Source organism: Trachurus japonicus, chromosome 15 (assembly GCF_045865225.1).
Source record: "Trachurus japonicus isolate A0001 chromosome 15, Traja_1.0".
Taxonomy (NCBI): Eukaryota; Metazoa; Chordata; class Actinopteri; order Carangiformes; family Carangidae; genus Trachurus; species Trachurus japonicus.
The window spans coordinates 24,274,880-24,291,959 of record NC_140921.1 but is presented as its reverse complement, the minus strand read 5'-3'; the positions used below and the strand labels follow the sequence as shown (position 1 = coordinate 24,291,959).

Here is a 17,080-nt window from a genome sequence, read left to right as displayed (position 1 = left end):
GCTGGCAACAGCCTGATTTGTGCTGTAATGTGTTCTCTTATCAGTCAGGGCAGCAGCGACACATCCACCTCGATTTTTCCTGATTTCCGCAAGTTCTTTCCTCACTGCCCGCGCTGGACAAAGACAACAACCAGCGTTTGACGTGCCACTTGGGAGGATGTGCCGGACAACCAGCAATTCAAAGGCTTTTTTCTTTCCCACAGGAGGTTCAAAAGAGGAACGCTGTGGGAGAATAAGCTGTGAGCGGCCTTTCCTTTACGTCAGCCACACAATAGTCTGCCTGTCTGTGGAAGGGCGTCCCAGCGGCCACCTCGCCTGGCAAGGAAAATCTCTCCACACCTGCTCACCCACACAAAGAATGGCATCGGGTGACTACCACAAGTGACACATGCATTAACCTTTACCGTATATACTCTGTTTAATTACTTAGGAGATTAAACAAGTCAGATTGTATTAAATCAGAAATAAATCAATGATGTTTCCAACACTGTCATTACTGTAATTTGATTCCTTTACGTGCCAGCTGATGATTGAAAACATGCAGCCAGAGCGAGGGTGCTCCTACAAAAGAGCAGTATGTGTTCACCGGGATCAGATGTGTATATGGTTGGAGTGTCTGGCTTTGTGCTCTCCCTCATGCATCCCTCTCCCAGATTGCTTTTCCACACACCGTATTATTGAACTGAATCAGACAGGAGAGTGAGATTACAACAAAGACCATACAGCGCTCTGAATCCAACAGGCAGCACTGTGCACCTTTCCACTGGTTACTGCTCTTTCCTGCTCAGCGGGAAACAAGATAGGACTAAGGAAATCACAGCAGAGGCCTGATACACCTGCTTTTCATTTCATACAGCTGCTGATGACGTTGCCTGTTCTCTTGTAAGTACAACATTTACTACACTGTAAGCCCAGTGCACAACAACAAGACAAACTAATCAGTGCACTGGGCTGCTACATGTGACAGACAGGGCCCGTCTGTGCACAGGACATACTTCTATTCACAAGGGATGAAAAAATAACCCATTTGTACGTCTCCAGGGTCTCTTCCTGGTAGATAATGGATGGGGGACGGCACAGGGAACTCAAGATGCAATTAATAGAGTCTGCAGGATCCGGGAACATCAAACATCGATGCACTCTCTGCAACTTCCTGCCTTTAATCCATGACATCCCGACTGAGTAAACTCAGTCCCCGTTATAAATTAAATTAAACACCCTGTGCCAGTCAGCGGGGACTGAGAGGGTCTTATGCCTGGAGAGAGAAGGGGCTCTATCTCAACACTACAAAGCACATGGTATAAAGCGTGTGGTGCAAGTGCATTTAAGGGCGTGTCCATATCTCTTTTGCTATTTTAACAGCGGGGAAAAAAAACTGTTGCCTTACACATGGTCCAAAAAGTGTTTTGGACATAACATGCAATAAACCAATCAAAGTGTAAATTTGACATCAGAGTTGGACACAGGATTGGATTCAGATTGTGGAGAGCTGATTACATATTGTGCCTGAGCCCGGTCCTGGTACGTGCAGGCGGTGAGCTCTGTGCACCCCCAGGAGCAATGACAGGCTGAGGGAATCAGCTCCACAATGAACCAACAGCACAAATTACAATGTTTGACATCTTTTATGTTAAATATAAATTTTCAGTTCATTTTGAAACATTCTGAGGATAAATTTAGTCTGTGTTGAATGTGAAACACTGTGGTGGATCTCCTGGGTAGTAAGAAAGAACGTGTCTCTGTACAGTAGTAGAGCCTTGTTTATGTCACAGACAATATCCACAATGCACAGCAATGTTTAGAAACATAAAATATACTACACTGAATGCTCCAACTATCTGTATCGTAATATTCCACCTGACTTATCCCATATGAAGTGCATTTTCAGCACACTCTAGGTTTTTGTGGCCAATCCTGAAATTGCTCTCCAGCGTCTAAAGATAGCAATGTGGCAATTACTCGCCTGACCACACCTCATTTTAACACCAAGACACACATGTGTGTTCAGATGGGTGCAAGTGTATTCGCTATTGAAACAATGTGGACGTTGGATTTGAAAATAACAACTGCGGCGGTCTGAAAGCTAGCATACACCCTTGTATTGCGCTCAGAGCCAGGTGTCAGATGGAGCCCAAGGACTATTGGCCGTGGTCGTCAGGAGCCAGCTGATAGGCAGCAGCTGCTTGTGCTGCTTTTACTTGCTTCCCAGGAAGAGGTTAGCAGCTCTGCTTTTGGCCTTGTACGTACAACGGCTGTTAAGTCAGCATGAGAAAAAAAGCCTTAAAGGTTGCAGTGGATCTCACGATGTCACGTAATCACGCTGTCAATCACTGCTTAAATATTTCCATGTGTGAAACAAAACATGACAATAACCATGTAATTCAGAGCTGAATCAGTCAGTTAGCCACAATGACCTCACCTTCCGACTCCTCTCTTCTCCTGGAGGGCTGTCAGGCAGCATCATCTTAAGGTATTCTTCTTTCGAAAGCCTCTGCAGCGATTTTCCATCCCGCTCAGTGGCCTGGAGCCGGCAGGCAGCCTCCTGCGCGTACAACTGCCTGTGGACAATACAGAGGGCACAGAAGAGCAGAGCTGGTCAGACGGGGTCACACCAGCCGCACACTGCAGGGGAGGCCTGGAGCCATCGCAGCTTGGATTGAATGGACCGGTGCCCCCAGCTATTTAGAAAACAATGTCAGTGTCACACAAAAGGGTTCAGGTGGATCCGTCTTAGCATGCCAACAACAGGTGCCTCCCTGCTCCATGCTAGTTAGGTGAAAGCGGGGGAAAGTGGTTGGAAAAGAGAAGCTTAGAAGGAAAACTTATTCCAAATCCCGCCCTGCCCCGTCTCACTCTGCCAAACCCATGATTAAAGAGACTGTGAAGAGTACAGCCTAGCGCTGTGAGAGGTAGAAAGGAAGGTAGAAAGAGGCTTTTGGGTAGAAAGTACATCCAGACACAAGGCAGCATGGGAGGCTGTGACCGAGCGGGGCCGGTGGAGTTGTGCGTCTCTGAGACCTCTGCTTTTAGTGAGCAGCCTGTGAGCATGACACATCAAGTGCTGTTGGCACTGTGCTACATGACCACAGGGGGATACACTAGACGGCGAGATGATGGGACCGCCTGGTTGCGATGGTTACCTAGAGACACTTTCGCTGAGAGTTGCCCTGTTTTAAGCTTTTGGCACCATGGCAACCGAGCCCTAAATACATAAACGTGTATTGCAAATGCCCGCGTGTGATTGCCAGATACGTTCTCAATGATCCATGAGATCTCTGGTTCAAAAGCAATTGCTCTGTTCTGCAGGATGCATCTAAGACAAAGAAGTGCAGTTTATTGAGTTCTGTTTACTCGTGACTCAGTTTTTAAACTGAAGGGAAAACCAGCTTTTCCCTCTGACTCACCCCTCCTTTCCAATTTGTTCTTACATGGTGGAGCCGGTATAGCAGGAACAAAGCTAAGGCCCTGACCTTTGCGATTAAAGGTTACTCTACTGTGTGGGAGAGTCTATTAGATATCTACAGGATATAATAGGTGTTTAGGTAATAGGAGTGAGAGAAAGAATTTACAATATGTTTTCATTCATCTGCTTTTTAAAACACATAATGCCTTAAATCCAAAATTAATAATGACATGTTTTCAGGCTTGGCTGATGTGGAGAGAGCTGGCATATTAAAAACAGACAATTTAATAAAGGCTGATTGCACTTCGATGTTGCAGGACCTATTTCTGCTTCATCTACTATAAGGTTTTAATTCATATATGAAGAACAAAAGGGGCATCAGGGGCATCAGGGTGGATGTAATTTCTTTCTTCATATGTTGTTCAGAGAAGGCCAATTAATTCATCTTAGGAGGGAAGAAGCATGACATCATATATCTGGGCTTAATTTATCTTGTTCACATACAAGTAATGTGCACTCATGCTCGCATTTTATTTTTCGGAAACTTCAGGGATTTGCTGAAATCCTTAGCGACAGCATAACAAAGAGGTGACTAGAGAGATTGAAGTAGAAAGAGTGCGTTGGATCAGGGTCTGGCAGGTGGACAGTTCACAGCAGTAGGATTCTGTAGGAGAAACAGCAGAAATGTCACAGCCACCGACTCACAGCTGGCTGCCCTCCACTCTCAGCACGAGCCACAGGACAGGACCGGCACATGAGAGAGGAGAGCGGGGTGGTGGGTCCAGCACAAGGGAAGGGTTAGGGTGTGAGGGTGTGGGGGGGGGGGTTGTGGAGGTGTGGGCTAGTGGGTCATATCAGGGCCACAGGGTTGACTTAAACTGACTGTGTACCTTGAACGCTCAGACAGCATTTTGAGAAGGAAGGCTAACAAGCTCTCCGCTCCTCTGGAACAGGAAGCAGAAGCAAGAAAGAAACAGCCGGGGGTTAGGAGCATTTTTTTCACATCCTGCATTACACACAGTGTTAGAGCAAATGAGAAAACTTTTTAGAAAGGAGGAAGAGAAACTTCATTATGTTAGAACAATATCTGTGAGTAATATTAGGCCATTTATCAAGAGGCACTGTTATGTAAGGCGAAATAAAACTGTAGGAATATATAAACAAACAATGGGGAGGATAACTTAATTATAGAGCTTTTTCATAAGTCGGCAGAAGATGACTTCAGTGCATGCGATCAATCACACAGCTCTTAAGTGGCAAATTTCACAGCTTAAATGAAATTACTTGGGAGCTGGAGCAGAGGGGTTTCTTTCAGGGCAAATATCACATTCTTTGCTCCAAAATATGCCCGGAGCCAGCACGCAAACACTTTCACACCAACACACACACACACACATCTACACTCAGACCATCAAAGCTCAGTCTTCAATTTCACCATCAATGGCTGCTCTGTTTTCTACAGCAAACCATTTAATCATCAGGCAGATACAGTCAATCAACGCTGCTCATATAAAGTCTGAGCTGTGTAAACTCTTCCTTTGCAATATCTCTGCAAGCTATTGTGTGGCTGCTGTCCATGAGCTGCATGTGTGACTACAGTGTGTGTCGCTGTCTAAAGGATTGCTGCTTGGCTCCCAGCAGAGCTGCTGATCTGGTAGAAGCTCAGCCTGGCAGTCCACGGGGACCCGGCTTCACGGGAATGATCAATAACCACAAGTGACATGTGCCAAGTGTATTATGTCCACAGCTTCATTGAGCTTATTTATTTTGTGGCTGTCGGCTTCAATCAGGGCCAGTTTATGCGCACTGGGTGGGCCGATGGGGGGGGGGGTACTTGTATTGGAATGAGTCTGGCAAGAGTGCAGCAGCAAGTCTGGGACGAACTAGCTCTCCACTGAGAGACAGTGGTGATGAGTTAGCTTGATCAAATGTGTCATCAAGTCCTGAATGATAGCTGGCCCTGTACTTAATGTGAACCATGTGAAGTGTGAGCTGTACCAACTCTTTTCGGTGGTCTAAGATCATATGTGGTGAAGTTCTCTGACATATTCTCTGATGCTTTCTTTCTCACACACACACTCACCCACACTCTGAAATGCTGGGCGGTCCCTCAGTGCTGTGGGCTTCATCATCATCACCACCACCATCATCATCACCACCAGCAGTCGTCTTCATGCCCACTGGGAGTTTGCCACTGGGCTCGGCCCGTGTCTGTCCACAGGCCTCTGAGCTGGGCCCCGGCTCTGGCCCAGAACTGCTGGTCTGGGGGATGGTGTACACCTTGGAGGAGTCAGCGGACATACAGTATCTGGCCCCGCGGGCCAGGGGACTGCCAGAGTGGTGTGAGCCACTGATCAGACAGCAAAAAAAAAAAAAAAAAAAAAGCAGAATGTAACTCAAAAGTGATCAGGAAATGAATGAATTTAAACATAAAGGGAAACAAAAAACATGAAATTGTGATAAAAGCATAACAAAGCATTGACAATGAAGAATGAGACTGCTAGAGATACAGCCGCGTCAGATGTTGCAAAATGACGATGTTTTCAAACTGAAAATTATTTTCTGAAGCTTAATGCTGCTGCTGGCTCAGACAGGATGACATCATTTACTCCACACAGCGGATCCCAGCGAGTTCACCTCCAGTCTGACTCACATCTAGTCGCTCATGTGACTGTTCCTGCTGAACTTTGTCCTTTCACCGTTTAGTTAAATATCAACTGACAAACCAGATTAAAGGGTCAGTGCATTCAAATCATACGGACACATTTTCTACTTACTCCCAGTGGTTTCTATCCAAATTCCTAACATTTCAGCGATACTCTGGTTGTATTTTTGCATGGCACACCATATTTGTTTACATGCTGTTTTCCATATTTTTCAATTACGTCACATATCTGTGGTTTAAAGCATCCTAAACAAAAGCAGGACTTTCCTTGTTTCATATTCAGCTCATCACTCATATGAGAGAGGACATTTCGTCCTTTATGCCACCTGGCTGCCCAATGCAGATTTATCCGTTAGCTGCCCAACTGGACTGAGATTCAAATCGACTGCACAGGTTCATAAAGATGCCACATTTTAGTTTGAACATCTTGTTGTTTGCTGGAAAACTTTCAGCGAGCACAAAACATTCTCTGAAACTACCCTGAGACATGAGAGTTGGCTTTAGCTTGGAGGCTACTCCGCTTCCATATTCATGACCATCTGGGCCACACCCTGCAAAATGTGCTCCTGCTGCTTCACTGTTTGTTCAGATGACACTGTGGTGTCAAAGACCATTACATAGAAGGAGGCAAGCATTGGAGCAGTCAAGGTGAAGGCATGGGCTCTTTCCTCTTTTCTGAATGATATCCTGGAATGAATAGATGTGACGGCTCCAGAACAGGTCAATGATCTGAACAGATTGTAGTAACATAATCCTGTGTGGCATAAACAAATAGATAGCCATTCTATCTCATAGACACAGACTGTAATTGGCTTCAGGGCCAACCCTCTCTGACACCCCTCCTCCTTCCCAGATGGGCCCCAGTCTGGTGACAAGGACTTGGATGACGTTATGGCGAAACCCCCCCTCCCCATGTTGCTCCTGCCCGACAGCAGCCCCACCCACCAGCTTCATCACAGCTGGATCGGTTGGGCTGTGGTTCAGGAGTGAGGGAGCACGGCTGGGTGAAAAGGTCAGCTAAAAGCCAGCAACCGTCCCTGTGTGCATGTGTTTATCACTGTTCTCGTTTCCGAGAACAGATAATGAGCAGAGTTAGTGGCGTTACGTGTGGATGTACGCCGTGGACTGTGCTCTGAGCCATACACCATGAAAAGGGTGCGATTTTTAATCAGCGGGCAAATCAATGACCCAACATGCTCGAGTTAAGCCACAACAGAATGAAGTAATTGCCAACAGAGGAGAAAAAATATCCGAGTCACCACTGACATTTGCAGCGGTACACTGACGAATGAATGAAAACCACATTAAGGCTCCTAGTAAGATGCTGAGTCCCCACAGCTTCAATGAGTCCCTGAAACGCTACCAAACACCATTCCTCTGAAATATGCTGTCCCGACGCGCTTACAGTGTCCACCTATTTATGCAGGTTTTTCCTTACATTTTTTCCCTTTTAATTCTAACACAAATACAAAGTGCAACAACGCAGATGTTTGTTGCTAACACACAACAAAATACACATTGAGCAGGTCATATCAAAGAAGAAAAAACACCAAAGACAATAAACAAAGTTGTCTCTGCACTCTACCTTGAATGGGATGAGATCTCGCTCAGGTCTCCAATGCTGCCATCTGTCACATGACTAGACATAATGGCAGAAGCGTAGCCCTGCGGTAAGTACAGTTTCCCATGATCCTCTTCTGATGCGCCGTCCTCGTGGTGCTCTGACACCCAGGGGTGTCCCTGCTCCCCCATCCTGCCTTGCAGCAACACCCGGGCCCCGGGGGCCACACAAGGATTAGTGTCAATCCCGCTGTCTGTGGATGCCCCTTTGATGTAAGTGAGGCCCAGCATCTCCGGGTCCATCAAGTCTCCAGAGCCAAAGTGCTTATCATCGCTGTTGCTGGAGGCGTTGCTTGAAAGAGTGTTGCTACTTGAGTGGCTTGAGTTTTTATCACCCGTCTGGAACAGAGACAGAGAGCAGGAGAGCAAGTGGGGTGAAGGGGAGAGAAATACAGTAAATCAGACAAGGTCAAACAGCAGCTGCAAAGATTTTTTACGGTTGCTTTAACTTGCTTGGTTGCACCAGGCAGCAGGGATTCGCCGATCAGGCTACATCACATGTTCACGTATCACTGACTGAGTTGCCTGCTTGTTTTCTTGAGGCCCATTATATTGTATCAGGAAGAAATACAAAAAAATATGCTGAATGTCACATATTATTTTCTGATTTCTTACATATTGGTTTTTTCAAATTTTTCTTTATTATTGTTATCCTCACATAATACATTACACAGCTGGTATTGATTTCTTGATTCACAATTATTGTCAAGAAGAAAGGAAAACATCAGCATATCAAAACATAGCTGTTACAGTATTGTAATTGTGTAATGTTAAAAGAAACAAAACCTGCATATATTTATATTTATAAGAAAAAAGAAAGACAGACAGAAGGTGGGATAACAAAAAAACAATGATGAATCAAAACGGGATGTATGGGCTTGTAACAACGGCTGCATTCAGTTGTAGGGAGACCAAACGACAACATTATCTGAGTTTTGATATGTATGTATAAGACGTATAAGACCAGGCAAGCCTTCAAACCAACAGAGAGATGGACAAAGAAAGTAAGTGGGCGGAGACAAGTGATTTAATTCTGGCATTTTCATCATTTATTTTCTGATCACTAAGCCAAAAATTTTCATCATCTAGCTCAGTCAGGCCAATTACACTCTGCAAAAAAAAAAAAATCATAATTACCTTTCAGTATATTGTAATTCAAGTGATCTGGGAGCAAACTGAATTTCCTTTTTGGCTCTGTTTTCAGACTTTGGAAAATCTAGCCTGAGACAGATACTCTTTTCACAGAGCTTCTCTATTGGTTGTTCTACACAGATACATGTGCACATCGTTACAGATGGATCCATGTCAACAACGGCGAAACCTTTCAGAGATGGAGAGAGTTTGTTGTGTGTCTTCTGGACAGGCTGCAAACTTCATCGTCCTCTAATATCAAAATGTGTCATAACGTTATGGTTTGTGTATGAAGATTTACCATGAAAGCAGGTGATGAGTGGCTACGATGGATGTTGCTAACGGTTTAGCCTTCTGTTAACTGTAGCTAAATGCTCCAGGCTGTGGCTGTGCTGCTTGTGTCATGTGCGTGTAAGTGGGTGCATATGCCTGCCAGGCATGTGCTGCAGGAGGGCGGCTGTAATTCAAAATCCTGGGTGTGTTTTTCTAGTTTCCTGCCTACTCTAGCATTAAGTATGTAAATGTAGATCAGCAGCTTCACAAATCAATTGACTTAAGAAACAGCCTCCAGTGAATGGGCTTAATGCAAATGCTTAATTAGAGAATGTAAACTCTGACCTCAGGATCATGACCCGTCATATTTTCTTCATTATGCTTTGCTAAACACTGCTGAATCGTGAACACAGACCAGACCACAGCGAAAAAACAGCTCCTCTGATTTGGAAAAACAAGCTCTGTGCATTAGGGACATAAAGTGCTGAGAGATGGGGTTTAAATTTTTATCCACTGGTGTGGGTTAAAGCAATACTGACTAAAAGAACTGAAAGAAGTTGTTAGGTTTATGTGTCAGCCTCCAGCATCAAAGGAGAAAGCAAAGACAGATGGTGTAAGGGGCCAGAAAAAAAAGAAAAGATAAATGAGATAGTGGGGATGGGAATATTGAGAACGGGGAAAATGAAAGACTGAAAAAACTTAATATATTCAACCTTCTAGGAAAATGTGTCCTAGAAAAGAGAGAGACAACCGCAAATGGTGATGAGATGAGACGCCCGTTAGCAAGCTGATGAAGGGGAAGTGATAAGTGCAAAGAGCGGCTAGAGGGGACGACATGGGGTTGAACACCCCAATTGAGTTGCTGATTGCTGCAGCCCATAAACAAGGGCAATCCGACCTCACCCCGATTTAAATGATGGCGCGCGGTAAAGCAGGTCTGACAGCGCAGAGTTAAGCAGTGCAAAACACTCTACAACCAACCGTGGCACACACACTGCATTAAACTTTCAAAACGCTCCTCTCCTTTCAAAGCAAGCTGACAATGAATTAAAAAAAAAAAAAAAAAGTTCCATTTTATGTTCTCTGGGCAGCTTCTGTCAAACTGAGATGAAAGTAGGTCAGACATTTACCCTGGACAGCTTGTTGGGTGAGTCTTTCCCTCCTTCTCTTTGCTTCAGAGGGTTCAGGATCTTGGTGGAGGGGATGTGCCATTTGGCCTCTGTGAACCAGGCAGAGAAGGGGTTAAGTGTAGATAAGTAGAAATAAATCACAATTTGGAAGTAATGAAATCTCTGGTCACACATACATTTCCAGACATTATATGCAGCAGAATCATGAGAATCAAAAGAGAACGGACTCACCTGCAGACCTGGTCCTCTCAAGAGTGGGCTCTCTCTCCCTGTGGATCTCCCCATCTCCCCCCTGGATGTCCCCTGCACGCTCATGGAGGATAGGAGAGGGACACCTGCAGAGAGAAAGAGGAGAATGAGAATAGGCCGTATTGTTTTCTGCCTATAGTCTGAGCTCTGTATTTTAGTCAGAGAAGGACTTCGACAGATTTACCACGGACCTACAGCAATTAGCTCAAGATCATTAAAGGTCGAATCACTTGAGCTTATAATAGAATAAAGAAGCTACCAGACAACGCTGACAAGAGACCTCCTTTCATTCGACTTGGCATGCCAGGCGCTCTCCTTGCTCTCGACAAAAGGGAAGGAGCAGCAGATTTTTCAGCGTGGGTCTTAATTAAACCTTAAAGAGCTAATAAAGGTTACAGCAAATGAACAGGGGCCAAAATGTCTCATGATTCTTAACAAAGACTCTAACCGGAGATCAATGGACGAGGCATCATGTGCGTTGTTCTGCATCGTGGCAGCTCTGACAGGGCGCAGGGAGAGTTCAGTGCACTTTTGAGGCCTCTGACAGGAAGGCAGCAGTGTGCAGCTAAGCCTCTTGTCATGGTCTGTAACCACTTACAGACAGACATTGGTCTCTGATGGATTCTGCTCATGTACACCATTCAGCTTGACAGATGTTACGCCTGTGCAGTCCGAAGCTGCGCTGCCCCACAAAACCATGATATGACTAAAAGCAGGAAAAACAACAAAGTATTGCAAAGAAATCTATACTGCTAAGTGCTGCAAACGAAACTGCAGGACGAATCACGTGAACTGTAAAGATGTTGAAAATGCGGTGGCCACAGTCACCTTGGCAGAAGCTACACTGGTCTCTGTCTGCTCAGGTTCCTTCCTCCTGCTCTCCACAGACTTTACATTTTTGTGATTATTTTTAATAAAAACTCTTGTCTGTGGCTTTCTCCAAAATTACAGTGTAGTTTGCTAAAGTGGCACTCCAGTCGCAGTAAGAAATACTGGAGGACAAGACAGAATTCTTTATAATCACTACCTATTATACTCAAGTGCTCATCCTTTTTAAATCTCCAGAACAGAAGACGGAAGATGTGCTCAAACTTACAACAATGAAAAATACATCACTTGGCTTGGATTCATAATGGCTGTAAAACCGTATGGCTTAATTTACAAAGTACCCATTTTCATCTGAGGCGACCTTCATGTTCTTCTACATGGAATCATGAGACCAAGGCTTTCTGTAAGACTGAATGGGAACTACAATCATACACTTTAAATGGAGGGAAAAAATCCTTCAAGAAACTCATCATCCTCCATTATCTTCTCTCTTTTAAGGTCTAGATGTGGTATTAGACCATGACAGGCATAATTTCATTCTTTCGTTGGATCAATTTCTGAAAGATTTTGTAACAACTTGTCAGAAGTTGGTTGATTTGGTCATTTCATGTGGAAAAATTACTGTCATTCTGCAAAAGCAGTTCTGGGTCTGACTCTAGCTGCTGCATTCATTACTGCAAAACCACATGACCCTGAATGGACTACTTAGAGGCTGTTAAAAAAAAAAAAAACCAACACTGCTGTGGTCACATACCCATCGTATCCAGGCTGCTGGGACCAGGTGCTGCTGCCACAGGGTCCTGGATCACTGGAGGAGGACTGGTTACTGGGGGAGCTGCGGTAGTGCTGGTCGCCCTTGTTACATGATGTGACCTGTGGGTTCTCTATGTCCTGCATTGTCCTGCAGAAACAGAGGGATAAAATATGTACAAGCATTAAAGACAATGCCATAAATTGTCAAAACTTGGCTGTACATGAATGTGTGTCTACATATACAGTATATACTGTATATATATTTAACATATTTGGTCCTCTAGAAGTGAAAAAAATAAAAATAAATCCTATGTCTGTACATATATTTTTTTAAACATATTTGGCCCTCTAGAAGTGAAAGAAATAAAAAATAAATCCTCTGTCTGTCCAGGATTAATAGCTTTATTATGGGTGTCACTCCAGAGAACAGTCCCTTGCATGTGAGCACCGTGGAAAATGTCTAAGAAAATGTAAGAACTGTCAGCAAGGGAGAAGGTGTCTTGTTCTCTGAAGACAAACAGAGAAAGAGATTAGTTATGGTAATAAGCCTCAGTGAGTAATCCAGATGGCGAGGCCCCTTGAGTATGTAAAAGCAGAAGAAGCGTCTGCATGTAAGAGGATGCTTGAGATCTCGGCTACGAAACACAAACTTGACTCTCACATGATCTGTTAAGAAGTTTAATCATTTACTTCCATTGACTTTTATCTCAGCTCAGCCTCCTCAAAGAGTATTCCACTGTCTTGCAATAAGCCCTGACCAGATTTAATATCTTGAGACGAGAGGTTTCTTTGCTTTCCTTCCTCGGGCCAGTAAAAACTTGTGGACTACAGTTTGGAGTGAAAAATAAACACTGGATTCCAGTTATGTCTGATGCCCAGAGGCCTTCCTTTTAACACCAAATGCACCAAAGTAGGTTAGATGACCAGATGGAAATATGACTGCAATAACACAAGCAGAATGGCTTTCACATTAAGTCCTCAGTCTCGTGTTTAACGAGGGCCGGGTCTTTATTAACCTGATTCCTCACATGCATCCAGAAATCGGGAATGTGCTGATCAATCTAACCCAAATCATTTGGTAGGACACTATACTGCCAAAATCACAACATCAACATCCATCCAGAAGCCGACACATCCTTTGCATCGGCCCTTTCTGCTTTGTCATCACGTTCTCTTGGTTTAGACCTCCATGGGAAACTCACTAAACTGTCAGTAACTCAATCGCAGCACACATCATCGAACGCTTTGGCCAGATCGCTACATTTCCTCCTTGGCTGAAGTGTTGCTCTCCTCTGACGGGTCCAGGCACTTTAATGTGAAACAGCAGCAGCTGCTCTTTGTTCTCCTTCTCTTCCTTCCCTGACATAATGTAAAGTTCTGCCTGGGTGTGGGGCACTGACTGTAATTTTTCTCTCTGCACTGAAATAACATTTGAGGCAGTCAGAGATTAGTGGTCAGTCTCAGTTGGCCGCGCAGTAGGTGTCATATTTTACGGTGCCAAATCTGGATTCTGGTATGTGAGGATGGGACGACGCTTTATCTGAGCTATAAAGATTAACATGTGTCCTAGAGACCAGTGGTCAGTGACTGTTTTTTGTGTCTCCCCACAGCCATAACAGATGAACCACCTGTTATATTCCAAAATGTTTATTGTTCTTTTAATCTAGATATTATTACAGTTGTTATTTATTGAGGTCACATTGTGAATCATTCTATGATCTTCGCACAAAGCTCTGGCAGCTGCAGAAATGCATCCTGGTTATTTATTTTCTCCATGTCCACACAACATGATAGAATCCATATGAAATACCAAACAACAATAATAACAATAAGCACCCGCTCATGTAGGAGCTACATGCCAGATGATGTTTACATCAATGAAGCATCATGTTGATTTATTTTCTAGAATATGTGCCTGTAAAATCTCCCCTCCTCCTTCTCCCTCGCTCTCCCTCCTGGCCTCTTCAGTGTATGACACTTTCTCCCCTCTCCTCGACTCCCTTCTCTCCCTCTGGGGTGCTACATATCGTGGTCCGCGAAGAGCACTCTCTTTGTTTCTGTAGTAATTGGATGAGATGAGCTGAGCCGTGTCAGTGTCCCCATCCCCTCCTCCTCGGCAGGGTGCAGGAAGCGGGAGGGAGCGGGGAGTGGGAAGAAGAGGGAGAAAGAAAAGGAGCGAAGGAGAATGGAGAGCTCCCACTGCCAGGAACTCTGATTAGGCAGAGAAGGCGGCCATTATCCCAGTATAGTCAGTACAGGCAACACCAGGGGGGGTCGGTGTGACACACTGGAAAGGTTATCATGACTGTAGGGGTTTCATTAGAACGAACAAATCACTGCTTTACATGGCTCAATGGAGATGTCCAAAAGAGACAGAGCCTAGGACAGGAACAAAGTCTGAGTGTGGCCTTATTATTATCTAAAGGGAGATGAAAGCGAAGCCGTGAATTCATTGGTCTAAAATGATCCATTTATATGTATGCAAATAAGTGAACAAAATAACAGCCCCTCAGTGTTACTGTGGCTCGTTTCTAAATGAGAAAGGCTGAGAGTTCAAAGATTTTATCTCAAAAGGATTGGATCTTTTGAGCGTTATGATGTTTGATCGCAAGCTTTGCTCTGTCTGGCTGTCTGGAAAATCCTTGAGCAGAAAACTCGACTTCTAAAAAAAATGTTTTACGTTTGCATTCACTTATCTTATCTCATGTTGAAATTGTATTTTCATTCTCAAAGAGGACTAAAGGTTACATTTTTCTATCATATCTCTAAAATATATATGGTAAAAGCATCCTGCTGATTACATCACACTCACTGACCCAGAGGTCATGTGTTTGTATACTATACGGCCAAGGAGAAGATTTTCTTTAAGTCTTTGCAATACTTTATTATTGTGTGAAAATCAACACGGAGCGGTGGAGAAAATTCCTTTCATTAAGTAAGTTCATAGTCTTTTATAGTCTGGAAATATCTTTTCTGATGCAACCTCGCTGTCATCCAGCTGCTCTAAATGAGGCATCACTTTTACCATTGTGTTTAACCTGCCAGGGGAGAAAATAGAGTTAACATTGACAGATTCAACTAAATACATTTTTTGGGGTTATTTTTTTTTATTTCAGACAACAACTCTGGACAGGTCAGGTGGGGGCAAATAATAAACAGGGACAAGAGTTTACCTGCACCCGTCTGGCAGCTTCCTATCAAAGGAGGTGCTTCGTGGGATGGCCGCCTGGTGCTGCTGGAGGATCTGCTGGCACTGCAGGCGGTCTGGCCCCTGCGTGGGCGAGCCTCGGGACAGAGGTGCACCAGCAGCCGTGGGCACCCGATGCCAGGTGGTGTTTCTCCTGAAGGGCGTCTTGTACTCGCAGGGTGTGCCCTCGCTGTCGACCTTGTACTCCACCATGGGTATACGGTAGAGCTCGGAGCATCCCCTGGAGAGGAGGGGGTGGGGAAACAAAGGTTAAAGGTCAGCGATGAGGAAAATATTACAGTAACATGCTAGCTTAATGGAAGGTATCCCATATAATAACAACTCCTATCAGTAGTAACACTGAGGAACACAGTAGTTTAATCTTGGATCTCCGCAGTTGACTGAATGTGATCCATCAGTTTATAATATCACGTTATTACAGAATTAGAACATGAGCAGTGCATACATATATCTACAGTTATTTTAAAGATTTCAATTAATTATTGATGCTGTAATGAATATACGAATAAGATGGATTACAGTTATAGTTCTTGCATGAATTCACATTATATTGTTATAATGATTTTAGGCAATATAAATCCATTACACTTTTACATTACATTACGATGCTTTCAGTCCATTAAATGGACGATTAACCAACTGCATCACCAGGCTGATACCGTATACCGTACAACACCACTGACCCCCGTCTCCCCAGTAAAAGTTGGGGGGAGGGGATCCTCTCTGTCACCATGACTACACCATAACCTACTAACGCCATCAGAAATGTTTTGCCAGAGGCAGACATCTAGATATAGTTTCCATGTGCAGGCACACACATGCTGGCATGGAAGACAATAAACACAAACACGCCACATAACCACATAAACAGTTGAATTTGCACGCTGAGCGCTTAAAGGCACATCATCGTCGTTGACAACGATGTTCAGAAAATAGCAGAAAACACTTTGCTTATTTTAATAGAGCCAAAAACCTCAGCTTGCCACTTCATCAGACATCGGTCTCCCTTGGGTAGTTCTACACGGGAGGCTTTTCCTGAGTCCATCTCCATCACATTACTGCTAACAACACTGAAGAACTCTGGGATGGACAAGGTCTGTGATGCCATTTCATGCAACATTAATCTTCAGGGCTGGGCAGGGGCTTGGTGTGTATATTTGGAAGGACGAGAGTGGGGGGGGTTTAGAGGGTGGTGGGTCAGGGTTAAACAGCCTGGGCACTCTGTTAGCTCTCCAAAAGCATCTCAAGCATGACCCTAATGATTACACTGCCCTCCCCCTCCAAAGTCGATTTTCCAGGATCCACTAGGGGGGTGGAAACTAAAGCTGTGTATACTTTGCTGTGGTCATACATGTACACACAGCGGGGCTTGAGGAGGGTGCACTGGCTGATTGGAAAGGGCTGTGGTGGTGGAGGGGGTGAGTAATCCCTCTCAGAGAGACCCTTTCATCAAACTGGGCCATGAGTGGCTGGACTGTTTACAGCTAGCTTCCCACTGGAGATGTGGGTGTTAGAAGATCTGACTAGAAGATCATCCTTCACTTGTCACATGTCCCTCACATCTGGTCAGTGTCAACGCCAAGCTGGTCGTCAATGGTGTGCTCTACATCCTCCACATCTCACGGTATTCATTATTCATTGGCTGTATGTAGGTAGCACGCGTCACTGGCTTGATATATGGGACAGTGAGAGTAATGAGTGGCATTACAGCCACTTCCATAAATGGATAAGGAACTCATTGAGCTGGGCATGTGAGAGGAACTCATAAAGAAGTGATCTGACAGGTGAAATAGTCATCGCATTAATTTTATTGTTTCCCT

General features: G+C 44.4%; 1 protein-coding gene across 8 annotated transcripts in view; it reads right to left on the bottom strand.

Annotated features, from left to right (window-relative positions):
* The window catches only part of sipa1l2a (signal-induced proliferation-associated 1like 2, genome duplicate a), an 82,561-nt gene that overhangs the window by 9,410 nt on the left and 56,071 nt on the right, over nucleotides 1–17,080 (bottom strand). For 2 of the 8 annotated variants that reach the window (XM_085800668.1, XM_085800670.1), the window contains exons 10-17: nucleotides 15,226–15,480; nucleotides 12,054–12,200; nucleotides 10,454–10,557; nucleotides 10,223–10,311; nucleotides 7,654–8,027; nucleotides 5,487–5,753; nucleotides 4,294–4,347; nucleotides 2,420–2,558 (exon numbers count right to left, since the gene is read on the bottom strand). In XM_085800668.1, the coding sequence (XP_085656794.1) occupies nucleotides 2,420–2,558; nucleotides 4,294–4,347; nucleotides 5,487–5,753; nucleotides 7,654–8,027; nucleotides 10,223–10,311; nucleotides 10,454–10,557; nucleotides 12,054–12,200; nucleotides 15,226–15,480 (1,429 nt within the window). The remainder of the gene's footprint in view (nucleotides 1–2,419; nucleotides 2,559–4,293; nucleotides 4,348–5,486; nucleotides 5,754–7,653; nucleotides 8,028–10,222; nucleotides 10,312–10,453; nucleotides 10,558–12,053; nucleotides 12,201–15,225; nucleotides 15,481–17,080) is intronic. The other 6 variants (XR_015037777.1, XR_015037778.1, XM_085800669.1 and 3 more) reach the window with 3 other exon arrangements.